Source organism: Tarenaya hassleriana, unplaced genomic scaffold (assembly GCF_000463585.1).
Source record: "Tarenaya hassleriana unplaced genomic scaffold, ASM46358v1 Cleome62, whole genome shotgun sequence".
Classification (NCBI taxonomy): Eukaryota; Viridiplantae; Streptophyta; class Magnoliopsida; order Brassicales; family Cleomaceae; genus Tarenaya; species Tarenaya hassleriana.
In genome coordinates, this window is record NW_010968712.1 from 146,107 (window position 1) to 158,831 (window position 12,725).

Genomic DNA, 12,725 nt, shown 5'->3' on the forward strand with positions numbered 1-12,725 from the left:
TCCCATCCTCTTTCCCCAACAGCCCCTCCATATCCTCAGCTTCTCCGCCGTCTTCCATCACTTCCACCATCGCGAATTCGTTCCGTCCTCTTCCCTTCTCCTTTTCCTTTTCATCACCCTTCTCCTGCTTCCGTATCCTCTTCGGCCGAGAAATCTTCGCCAAGTTCCTGAATTTCACATACCCATTTGAGTTAAACGTTCTCGCAAGCTTATCTCTGTACAAGACCGGGCTCAGTCTCTCTCCATCACTCTCTGCTTTTCCCCGTATTCTCCGATTCACAGAATCTACAGCACTATGATCTTCTTCTTCTTCTTCTCCGGTTTTACTTCCCAATAGCCTCATCACATCTTCATCGACTTCATCGCCGGGAACCCTAGCGATGTTCCGGATTCTCGGCCAGTTAAGAAGATGCCCACGGAGACGGCTCTCGAGCGCGAAGCAGTCCTTCGCTGGGACCCGAATCGCCGAAATCTCGAAAACTCTTGAGAAATCATCTTCATCCAGAACGAATTTCTCCTCTAGTTCATCGAAATCTCCATCCTTTTCCCTCTGGGTATCTCTGTGTCGATCGATTTGGGTCAATCCCACTCCGTCCCGAAACGGGTTCTTGCCTTTCAGCAGAGATGGGCCATACGATAGACCATGGGCGGACACAGAGGCATTGGAGGAGAAAAGACAGACGATTAGGGTTTTTGGTGAGGGAGAGGGTTTGCGGGGAAAGCGAAATGGGTGAGAGAAGAACGCCAGGGGAAGACACTGAGCTCGGAAGAGGCAGAGCTTCGCCACCATTTTCGCTGATTTCGGTTTTGCCTGATGGAAGGGGGTCCGTGGATAAGAGTTTAAACAAGGTTTTCCAATTCAGACATTGCCTATAGATTTGACTATTTGATCAAATGCAATAGTTAGTGGATTATATCTCAAAAATGCGTGAATTTACTAGAAACTCGCCCTAAAACCAAACAGGGTGGACATCGAGTTACGATTTTCAAAACCGAACCTTATCGAATTGAAAATATGATATTTTTTTCGAATCGAATGATACAAAATTTTCGAACGATAATTTTGAAAATCGAATTTTTTAGAATTGAATTTTTAAAAACCCTAAAAAATCGAAAATTTCTTAAAAACATCTAAAATTTTATTAATAAAAACTAAAACCGAATCAAAACCGAACCGAACTGAATATGAAATAATAACTTATTGGTATATTTTTATAAAATTGAAAGAACCGAACTAAACTATTTTCGAACCGAACCCGAACCGAATACCGAAACGACCGCTGCTAAAAAATACAAGTTTTTGGACTGATAAATTCAAGAAAAAATGGCACTTCCACTTTTAACCGAATTAATTTTAATAACAACTAGAGTTTAGTATCTATAATACTACTGATCTACACCGGTTTGTAAGTATAAACAAGTTTTTAATTATTATCTTTTATCGTTGGATAAATATTTTTCCCATTTTGACTAAAATTTTGATGTATAGACCTAAGAAATTTAGTTTATAAATCATAGAAATCGATCCCATAAATAAGACCAGAGATTAAATCGATAGAGTACCAAAAAACAAATGATATCACATAATTGTATTCAATTGTAATACCCTTATAGATCTTCTCCAAGTTATCATTAGGATAATATGCACATTAATTTGTATTAAACCCCAGATGGGAAAAATTAATTAACACGAACTTAATTAGAAAAATTGTAATCATAACAGTTCATCTTAATTAGAAAAATAGACCCTCGTTCTCGTGCATGCGAATGTACCCAAATATGAGAAATGTAACAATTGGTGTCAATAAGAAAAGACTGCATAAATTATCAAAGAAAGGGAAAATAATTGTAATTAATAATTTTTGATACAAACCAAATACAAGATAAGAAGGGGGGGAAAGCTCAAATAAATTAATAACGCCTAAAATGCAAAATGTAAAAACTTACAAACCAAAAAAAAAAAGAAAAAAAATGAGCGCATACATACATATATACATAATCATGATAGATTTCAGGAATCATGAGGATTATTATGATGATGATGATGATGATGATAATGATCAAACATCAACATGTCATTGCCATAGCTCTCTCTGTCGTCTTCGCTTCTGCCGTTCATATAAGCCGCCGATGACGAATTCAACGGCGTCGAGCTGCTCGACGGCGTTGCGGATAAGATCGAACCGAGATTCCAACCGGTCGTTAAAGGAACATGGCTCATACTCTGATTATCCAAACCGGCTTGAACCGAGTACTCGTTTGCGTGCTCTCCGATTGTCTGCAACTGAGCCGGTACGGAGTTGAGCAAACCGGTTTGATGATCAAGACTAAGCTGGTTACTGATCGCTAACTGATGGTTTAGATCGGTTTGGAGCTGGTAAGAACCGGTTTGGTCGTTGTACGGAGGAGGGTTTTTGCTTAGATCGGTTAAGAGAGTGGCTGCAAGCTGGTTCAAGAATCCGGGGTTAAGATACGCGGAATTGGAGGAGGTCGGGTCGAGTAACGGGTTGATCGGAACGCTGTCTTGTTGCAAAGGCGTTTTGAACAAGAGAGACGAGTTGAGAATCGAAGAGAGTTGGAGGAGATTGATCTTAGGACAGTGAGTGACGGGATCGATCCCCATCCGTACAAGTTTCTTCTTTATATGCGTGTTCCAATAGTTTTTAATCTCGTTGTCGGTTCTTCCCGGCAAATGTGTAGCGATGGCGGACCACCTAATACCCAACAAATCAAGAAGAATGATCCATGCTATAGAGTCAAAATCGAAATAAATTAAAAAAAAAAAACTGAAATCAAAAAGTATTTGACTTGCTAAGATTGAAACTATTGAATATGCAAGAGAGGGAGAAAAACTTGTCTATGGCATTATTATACTACACATTTTCATAATAAGTTTATAGAGAAAAAGTCTATGAAGTAGGTAGACGAGTAGAAAACTTTGGATATATATATATATATATATATATATATAATCAAATTTAATAAACTAAAAGATATTGAAGATGTAACGTAGAAAGGAAATTGAAACAAGAAGAAGAACAGAGAGAGGACTAACTTGTTTCCAAGAACACGGTGCAACTGAATGATGATGTCTTCTTCTTGAGGAGAGAACTCACCTCTCTTGATGTCGGGTCTTAGATAGTTCGTCCATCGAAGTCTGCAACTCTTCCCGCATCGTTTCAACCCTAATTTTAGATTCATGCATATAAATATATGAGTAAATTATAATTAAGGGTTATACATGATAACGTAAAATTGGATGATAGAAATTAGATAATGACCGGCGAGCTTGGGGAGGGTGCGCCATTTGCATGGACCGTGCTTTTGAATGTACTCGACGAGCTTCTCGTCTTCCTCAGGAGTCCATGGCCCTTTCTTCACGTCTTCTTCCTCGCAACACTTTGATTTCCCCATTTTCTATATATAGTGCTTATATATATGTCGCAGATCTAGAGAGAGAGAGAGAGATGGGGCTTATCTTGTTAGAGATGTGGATTAGAGGGAAAATGTCTCAGTGCATGGAATATAAACATGTGCACGTACATACGTATACCATTATACGATCGAACGTGTATATATAGATAGATACATGCAAGGTCAAGTCAAAGGAGATTCGGTACCGCCCTTTCATCATCTTTCAACTTACGTGTCCCTTCTTTACACTATATATTCCTCTCTCTCTCTCTCTCTCTAAAACATCCTCCCAAAAGTCACCACCATATATACAAAAAAAAAAGTTACATGAATTGCAGGAAAAAAAAAAGAATTCCGATAATTACACATGCGTAATTTGGATTTAGCAACAATATTTACCGAACCGGTGTTAAGTGTTATACAATATATGATGATTTAATTTTAATCACACAAGATGAATCGCATCTATATATATGCTTATACGTGTTTAATTTAAGGAAATTATATGTAAGGTGACACGTGGCCAAAACCGAGTAACGCCTATATGTATCTATGTGTGTATGTATATATGAGGAAGGTTCCTTTTGTTCTGGTCTCCTTGTCTGAAATCAACCAGCAGTTTTCGAGACAGATCCGTTACGTGCGCAGTTACTCAATATATCTATCTTTACAACTAAATTCCATTTACGTCAAAGTGATTAATAGTTTAATCATCAGAGGGTTAACACGTACGTATAATATAAATAATTAAGTAACAGAGATTTGACGTCGTATTACTCCGTGACAACGCTGTAGTTACAAGACATATCTAGAAATTATTTGAAAAAAAAAACATGAAAATGGCAACGAAAACGGTAACATATAAATGTTTTTTTCGGCTTTAGTTAGGTTAAATTTGAACCATGCATCATTACCATGAAGCTATATTTACACGTGTATATATATGTCATTTCATGAAGAACGTAATTAAAGAACCGAATGAATGCTTTGTAAGTTAAGAACACATACAAGTGAACAAAAATAATAATTAATCTACTATAGGATCGTAGGACGTGTCTGTTTTCTAACGATTTTAAAGATTCAAGTTATTTTCAAGTACATACATACATACATACATATATATATATATATACGAGCAAGATCAATTTGTTGACATATGCAGTTGAGTGTTTGTTTGTTTTCGACAAAATTCAACGTAGGTTTTAGAATAATTGCAAAAGGGCATTTGACTACTCGAGGCTTATATATATATATATATTCCCTCTTTTCTTTTTGTCAAGATAAAGTCCCATTCCATGTTCTTTGTCAAATTAAGTTTGGGGCACATTTTGAATCTCGAGGAGATAAATACAAAATAGCAATTAATCAAAATATACATATTATCAAATACCATATAGTGTATATATATATATATATTCCCTCTTTTCTTTTTGTCAAGATAAAGTCCCATTCCATGTTCTTTGTCAAATTAAGTTTGGGACACATTTTGAATCTCGAGGAGATAAATACAAAATAGCAATTAATCAAAATATACATATTATCAAATACCATATAGTGTATATATATATATATATTCCCTCTTTTCTTTTTGTCAAGATAAAGTCCCATTCCATGTTCTTTGTCAAATTAAGTTTGGGACACATTTTGAATCTCGAGGAGACAAATACAAAATAGCAATTAATCAAACTATACATATTATCAAATATCATATAGTGTGTATATATATATATGCACCCACATATATACTATCTTTCTTCTTTTCCTTTTTTTGTGAACATATATATCCAAAGACAAGACTATGGCAAATCTTATAAATAAGAATACGATTCGAATAACGGCGAGAAATAGTTACATATTTTGTTTGGAAACTCGATCTAAAGGCTTCGAAATATATTTAGCATTATACTGAACGTTCATTGCATTTTATTTCGTATTTTTCTCTTGAGCAGATTTAATAATGATCTATCTAATAAAGTGTATATATAAACTTTATAATTTTTGGTATGAATCTATATAAACGCTAAAAATTTGACAAAAACATAACCACGTGATAAAACTGCATGCAGCGCTTAGAAATAATTTCAAAATAAGAAACAAAAATTTATAATATATGCATATACATACATATATGTATACATACATATATATATATATGTATGTATGTGTATGTGTATATATATGTATGTATGTATATGTACATATGTATATATTGTAATTTTTTAATGTATTTATAATTAAATTTTAAAATTTTATTTTTTTATAAAAAAATTTGAATTATTTTTTATGTGACAAATTTATCACACGTTTTGATGACATGGTCACATGGGTATAATTGTGTAGAATTCCAAATGTCGTTGTTAGAATTTATGAAAAAAATTTGTAAAATCTGTATTATATTTTAAAAAATTTAAATTTTCTATATTTATTTGTGGAATTTAAAACGTTTTCGATATTTCCTATATAATCGTATAAACGTCTATATTATCTGGTTAATATATCCTATATCGATCATAAAATATATATATATATATGTAAAAACCAATGTACGTAATTAAAAGCAGTTTGCTTAGAAATTCATTTGCAGAAAATTGTAAACAAGGGAATTAATTAGCTGGTATTTTTTAATTCTAATTAAGTAGAGGAGCTAATTAATCGATTTTTATTTAGGGAGAAATAAACCTATTTATTCAAATTACTGAATTTTTAAATTGTAATCCTTCCTTAGGTATGCAAAATAGTCAAAACACTATAACCTCGTTGAAATAATGATATTCTTGCATTGAAATTGATTCACCACATAATCGAGTATTTCATATATATATATATATATATATATATATTAAATCAAATCTCACCTATATATATATATATTTTATTGCGCGATGAAACGAAAGCCCGAGTCTTCTATTCAGATGGAAATTATTCTAAATTTAACAATCGACGTGTCAGAAAACGACAAAAGAATGCTATAATTTGGTCAAATATTATTTAATTTTTCAGCTAACGGGATGCTACTATTGGTAGATGATTATCCCAATCAGTGAGAAATAATCGCAACAACCCAATTTAGGAAATAATAATTTCCACAACAATATTTTTGAAGTTATATATATGAGTTTAGCTTATAATATATATTTGAAATAAAAATGTTCCGATTTAGAGGTAAAATTGAAATTTGAACCCAATTTTCTCTAAAAACAAATGTTCCAATTTTCTTACAAAATGAAATCTAAATCCAATGTTCCGCTTTCGATATAATTTTAAAATGATAAGGTGTAGTTTTATTTAAATCAAATTAAAAAAATTGAGATCTAAATCAATACAAATATTTTTAATTAAAAAACTAAAACTGGATCAATCGAAAATCATGCAAATTTGTCCACCATCAATTCTGCTGGTCTTTTCCGTAATAAATAACAATAAAAATATACAGAATTTTATTTTATTTTCAAACTTGATTGCATCATTTGCTTGCTCGTCCTTCTCACTCAATTTCGTGACTAAATTTAAAAACAACACTTGAGCCTTTTCTAGAAGATGCTTTTGCGATCCAAGCGAAAACGATTGTAACAATTCATTAAAATATTATAAATTAAAGTTGGGAAACGTCAGAATATTACAGTGACCCCTATCTCTATATATTTGATATTATTTTGCGCGTACCATATATTTAAAAATCATATTCCAAATTTCGAGTGAATTAATAATTTGGTTATTTAAAAAATAGAATTAAAAATAGACTTATTTAGTTTTTATTTTAATTCAGATGTTATCATTTTTTATATCCAATTTAGATAATTTTATTTTACAGAATTATGCTATAAATTTTTTTAATACGATTATATTTTCTTCCATTTATTATATATGTGTGTGAGAGAGAGACCGAAATTACGGTTCCTAGTTGATGGACTACAATATGTTCATACACAAGAGAAATTACTAATTAAGGGTACAAATAAATTTTTTTTTTAAAGAAACAAAAAGCATAATCACGTCTCTCCCGCTTTTCATACCTTTTATAGCTAAACGTTGCATCTATTTGGATGTTGGCTTTGACGTGAGCCATATACAATGATATATATACACATATAATCCGTATAACGTATAGTCTCAATATGTGCATTTTAAAACACGTAACTAAATAATATTATATATATATATATATATATATATATATGATATCATCATGATTAAAAGAATATACAAACCACCGTTACGTTTTGAATATAAATCAGATAATACAGATTTTAGTGGGTATTTTGTGAATGTGCAATGTGGTATATTATTATAGACACCACCAAAAATGAAAGAGCCCATGCCTGTACGTAGCTAAATGCCACTACAATCCATATGCCAAATTATAATTAAATATACTGTCCAGCTCTATGATATCATACCATTGGCATTTTAATTCAGAATTTTTTCTTCTTCCAAATTTTACTGTATGAATATCATTGAAACTGATACAATTAAAATAATATGAGACTTTGTCGGTTATTAATTTAATATTTAATACAATACGGGATTTAATCATCAGAAACTTTTAAAAGGCAACATTTAATCGTTCTAAATAAAAAATATAAAACGGTGCGATGACACATTATTTATTAAAAGATAATGAATAATAATACCTCATATTATATTATCAGAATGCGATATATATATATATATATATATATATATATATGTATGTATGTTTTATTAAATGCAAGAAACCTAACTAGCGGCCTCACATTGCATGGTGTAAGTGTATCCACGATGCATGGGACAGGACACGTACCATGCGTACTTAAAATAACTCCTCAGTTGAACTTTTTTTTTAATTTAAAATAGTTATTTAAAAACGAAATTATTAGATGTAATCACATAAGATAAGATATACGTCTGGCAAATTTAATTAGAATTCATTCATACAATATTCCTTCAAAAAATATTATTTTTGAATGTTGGGGAGACAAAGAACCTACAAACAAAACAAAAAAAAAAACTCTACAAATCACATATATTATACTATAATATAATAACGAACGGTTATATCATATTTTCCTAATATTATTGTCTCGATTGGTGTGAATGAGAGACACAAAGATATATCATATATGTAGTAGTTATCGAGTGTGTGTGTATATATATATATATTTGTGGTCATGCATGCTTTCCCCTTCAAGATCTTATTCCTTTTACCTAATAAAATTATATATTGATTTGGAAGCTTCTAAAATATTCTCAAATCCGATTCTTAATTAATTAAAAAAACTTAACAGATAATTACAATGCTAAACATTAATATGCCATTTGATTCCCCATTGGTTATATTAGTAGGGATTCAGACAGTAATGTAAAACAGTCACTTAGAGAGTCATACAAAAATCTGAATCTTATAACTGATTTTAAAATTAATGTTTTTTTTTTGGATTAACCAAACAAACTTGCCTCTTGTGTAAAATTTGTAGTCAGTTATTTAAAAATGAATAAAAGAGTTCATGGATTAACACACAGTTTAAATAATCATATATTAAAATTTTTTAAAATAAGTGCGGCTACCTTTCAAAATTTCAAACCCAAAGTGAATCCATCTACAGAATTAGTTCTAAGCGAATATCTATATATATACTGTCCCTTTGTTTTTTCCTCTGTAAATCAATTTAAAAAACATTACACAAACGTAACAAGGGGTATACAGTAACTTCGATAACAAACATCAATCATCGAGAAACCTAAAATAGTATAAGGAAAACTATATACTATAAACTTGTGATTACTTTTAAAAAAATAATCATAAAAAAACATAAGCAAGCAGATCACATTTATTGAGAACACAAACCGAGGTGAATCACACGCACACTACACGACATTGCAAGAGATTGGCAGAACAAAAGGATCCAAGAGATTACAGAACATAGAAACATAAGAGATGACACAAAGAAAAATGAAGCGCCTTAAAGATACACACACACACAGAGATACATGACTTAGATTTGATGATATGCCCATCTAATCTGGCCGTTTATTCCCATAAACCAGGGGAAAAAAAATAACCATAGAGCTTATATACACAACGAAAAAGACAGAAGAAGCGACAAAACGCAGCGCATGGGGGAAGCTATCAAACTCATTCGTTGTCCTCATTGAATTCAGATGGGGACGACGCCAAGTTTCGGAGAGAATAGAGGCATCGGGAGAAGAGAAGAGAAAGAGAGGAGTTTAGTCACCGTGTTTCAGGAGGAATCTACGGCTTCGACCTGTTGTCGAGCAAGGTACTTCTCCCTCCTCTCCTTCTGAAATATGAAAACCATTGGTGAATCAATATAATGATATAAAGGAGGAAACAGAAATGTGCCAAAGTCGGAATCTTTATACATACCCATTCGTCTATAACAAGTCCCTCCCCAACTACACGAGCACCTGTCTCGGGCACTGGCTTCTTTCGGGCTTCGAGTTCCGCTTCCGCTTCTGCCAGTTGACGTTTTAGTTTCTCCATCGCCTGAACAAACAAAAAAACAGAAGTAACATCAGTCATATTTTACTGAAAGACTGAAATATGGTCATGTGGTCTTATCATTAGTGATGAAGATCAGATGCATCAGAGTAAAAATAAAAATAAAAAAAATACTGAAACTTTACAGGGCTCGGGCGCTCTACGTCAAGGAACACGACCCGCAAGATTCGCTCTACTGTTACTTGATCCTTTTGCTCATCAAACTGCAATAGAAGCCGATGAATACAATATTACCATCCAGCAGAGCCAGTTCAGCTTATATCAGACACATCTTAACGAGAAAATATTTTGTGACAAAGTTGACTTTCATTCATTAGATTAGCCTACGAAAAAAGATCTCGAAACAAAGGTTGTGTTTTAGCACAACAAGAACTATACCTATAAAGTTAGATGGAGCAACAAAACATACCAGCTCAGGAACATACTCTATTCCTGGTTTCACCTTCAGGCTCATTATCTTAAACTTAACCTTGCTCTTCTGGTCCAACTGCTGTTTTTCGTGGTTCTCTGGATGTTCCACGAACTTGAACACTGCATTTGTAAAACATTTTCAGGGGAATTAGAGATCATGCCGCAAAGAGAAAACCCCAAAAGAACAAAACTTGTTTTTCCCGAATCTCATTACCGGTCGCGATAATACTCTCTCCGGGCGCCAAGACACCACCGGGAGGACGCATGTAACAGCTCTTTGGTGCAGTTGTTTGAAACTAAACAAGTAGAGGCAAACTAATTAGGCAAAAAAAAGCATAACAAAATCGGTAGGCTTGCCTGAAAACAGAAAAACCTAGTCAGCTATTAAGTCATATCCTCAGCATTAACTACGCGTAATTTAGCTTACGCCATTTGTCTGTCAAGATAAGGAAAAACTAATACAGAGACCACTCAAAGTATATGCAAATGCGGAAACCCAATGCGCAAAGGTAATGTGCTGAATATGGAAGCTGGCCACTTAATCATTTAATGACAACCATGGATGTGAATTTCCACACGGATACTTGTAATTGCCAAAGTTATCCATTACCTTAAATGCAGTATGAGATTTGCTTGTGTTTTTCAGCTTAATCGCACTCCGAACTTGTTTGCCAGGTTCATCTACAAAGCAAGCAAGAGACTTAAATCAGTTTGCTCAAAGCGGATTCCAGTTAGAGAATCGGGACTCCCAAGCATGAATACATTGCCACCGAGCGAAGATTGAACAATATTAGCATACAAAAAAGATTAAGGTTTCATTTCAAATTCCCCAACGAAATTTTTTGCTCTCCAGGAGACCAACAGTCACAATTCCCAGTACAAACGTCAAAGAACTATCAATTCCAAAACAAGTAAGTTTTGAGAAAGAAACATCGATCAGTCACATGAATCATAAAAATCGAGAGAAGAGGACGTACACGGGAAGTAGAGGTAACCGGAAGGATCTAGCCGGAGACGACGGTGAGTCGGGAGGAGCGATCTGGCGATGGAGGAGACAGTCACGGCGGAGGAAGGCCTGGAGCCGCCGGAAATATCCGGATTCCGATTACTATGGCGACCACGGTGGCTACCATGGTTCAGGTGCTGCGTAGACGACGAAGAAGAGAAAGTAGCTCCCGTCTGCCAGAAAGGGCAAAGCCTGAACAACTTCTTGTCCGAGCGCGACTGTTGCCGGTCGGAGATCGCCATCCGAAAAATCAACGGAGATCGGAGAACAAAAACTTCCGATGAATCCCTCTCTCTAATCAGAAGCAGAGGCTGAGTGAGTTCGATGAAAGAGAGGAAAAAAACAAAGAAGAGGCTGTGAATTCTGAAGAACTGGATTCGAGAAATGGCGTTTTCCCTTGCGCGAGTCACGAGTTTTTCTTCAAACACTCAATTCGGATTTCAGAGGCTTCATTGTTTTATAATTTATAACCTCCCGTGAAGTCCGCGCATCTATCACTCGTACCTTCGTGTAGAAAACTCGAAAAGTCCCAAGTGGGGGTGTTTTCGTAATTAAAGGTACGACCCGAACCCGAAGAAGCATAATAATTTTACGTTGTTCAAATTGGTTGGCATTGCCGTAGAGACAAAGGCATCAGGACGTGGTTTAATGATTCTCCGTACGTACACGTACCAGTTCTTGCTTATTCGGACACATGTCTGTGCAACTGTAATAACAAAAGATTGGACAAAGGATTTCACAAAGCAATGAATGAAATTATGTGTGGCAGCAAAAGGGTTCTTCTCCTTCTTCTTCTTCTTCGATCTCAAATCTCATCGGGCAACTGAAAATTCTGGGTACCAAAAATTTGGAGAGAGGTGTTTTGGAGGAAGAGGACGACTCCGCATTTGGTAGAGTTGAATCCGTCCCAGAGAGTGAAATGTGCAGTTCCAGAGACTGTCTTCTTGGCTGAGATGTCTTTGACAGTGCAGAGCTTCTCGAGCTTCCTAACGACGTAGTCGTTGGACAGGACTCGCCCTTTGTTCTCTCCTCTCGGGCAGTCGTTCACGAGGCTGTTCTCGTATAGCGCCACCATTACATCAACCCCGTTGCTGTCTACCTTCGTCCGCAGTGATCCTGTAAGAGATACTTGCAGGGTCTCCGAGGTTGGTCTCTGGAAAGTTGCCTGAAAAAGAGATGGAAGAACATTCAAATCTTGGTCACTAAACCCGTGTCTGGAAGGCAAGTGCCCGACCACAACCACTTTGGTTAATCCTAGAGACATTATCTGGTTGCAAGAAGACAAGAATGCCGAAATGGTCAAGAACAGTACAATACGCCCCCCCCCCCCCATCGTGGTGAACCAAGAAATGGGGTTTCGAAGTTATCCATCCATGGCCACCTCTTGAACTCCCA

The 12,725-nt window shown here is 34.7% G+C and overlaps 4 protein-coding genes across 6 annotated transcripts in view; all 4 read right to left on the reverse strand.

Moving 5' to 3' along the window:
- The window catches only part of LOC104799902 (tRNA (guanine(37)-N1)-methyltransferase 2), a 3,601-nt gene extending 2,740 nt beyond the window's left edge, over positions 1 to 861 (reverse strand). Inside the window, exon 1 of one of the 3 annotated variants that reach the window (XR_002023663.1) lies at positions 8 to 861. Coding sequence is in view for 2 of the 3 variants with exons in the window: in XM_019200880.1 (XP_019056425.1) it covers positions 8 to 790 (783 nt within the window). In the remaining variant the exon portion in view is untranslated. The remainder of the gene's footprint in view (positions 1 to 7) is intronic. The other 2 variants (XM_019200880.1, XM_010522586.2) reach the window with 2 other exon arrangements.
- Positions 862 to 1,852: 991 nt separating this feature from the next.
- LOC104799903 (transcription repressor MYB6) lies at positions 1,853 to 3,525 on the reverse strand. Its single transcript, XM_010522587.1, has 3 exons — positions 3,282 to 3,525; positions 3,056 to 3,185; positions 1,853 to 2,714 (listed from the first exon to the last, which is right to left on the reverse strand). The coding sequence occupies exons 1-3, from the start codon at positions 3,412 to 3,414 to the stop codon at positions 2,012 to 2,014; spliced, it is 966 nt and encodes a 321-aa protein (XP_010520889.1). The 5' UTR covers positions 3,415 to 3,525; the 3' UTR covers positions 1,853 to 2,011.
- A 5,673-nt stretch (positions 3,526 to 9,198) lies between these two features.
- Positions 9,199 to 11,782, reverse strand: LOC104799904 (vesicle-associated protein 4-1-like). The gene is made up of 7 exons (XM_010522588.1): positions 11,302 to 11,782; positions 10,935 to 11,005; positions 10,539 to 10,620; positions 10,323 to 10,444; positions 10,039 to 10,116; positions 9,779 to 9,898; positions 9,199 to 9,692 (listed from the first exon to the last, which is right to left on the reverse strand). Exons 1-7 carry the CDS (start codon positions 11,570 to 11,572, stop codon positions 9,633 to 9,635), a joined length of 804 nt encoding a protein of 267 aa, XP_010520890.1. The 5' UTR covers positions 11,573 to 11,782; the 3' UTR covers positions 9,199 to 9,632.
- Positions 11,783 to 11,937: 155 nt separating this feature from the next.
- LOC104799905 overlaps positions 11,938 to 12,725 on the reverse strand; it is a 2,482-nt gene continuing 1,694 nt past the window's right edge. The window contains exon 2 of the mRNA XM_010522589.1: positions 11,938 to 12,495. Coding sequence (XP_010520891.1) covers positions 12,136 to 12,495 — 360 coding nt within the window. The 3' untranslated portion in view covers positions 11,938 to 12,135. The remainder of the gene's footprint in view (positions 12,496 to 12,725) is intronic.

Coding starts and splice junctions, on each gene's coding strand:
- LOC104799903 (XM_010522587.1), bottom strand. CDS start 3,414: ATGGGGAAATCAAAGTGTTGCGAGGAAGAAGACGTGAAGAAAGGGCCA. Junction 3,186..3,281: donor CACCCTCCCCAAGCTCGCCG/GTCATTATCTAA, acceptor ATCTAAAATTAG/GGTTGAAACGATGCGGGAAG. Junction 2,715..3,055: donor CACCGTGTTCTTGGAAACAA/GTTAGTCCTCTC, acceptor GTTGGGTATTAG/GTGGTCCGCCATCGCTACAC.
- LOC104799904 (XM_010522588.1), bottom strand. CDS start 11,572: ATGGCGATCTCCGACCGGCAACAGTCGCGCTCGGACAAGAAGTTGTTC. Junction 11,006..11,301: donor CGGTTACCTCTACTTCCCGT/GTACGTCCTCTT, acceptor CTTGCTTTGTAG/ATGAACCTGGCAAACAAGTT. Junction 9,693..9,778: donor GACTTGTTATAGACGAATGG/GTATGTATAAAG, acceptor TTCATATTTCAG/AAGGAGAGGAGGGAGAAGTA.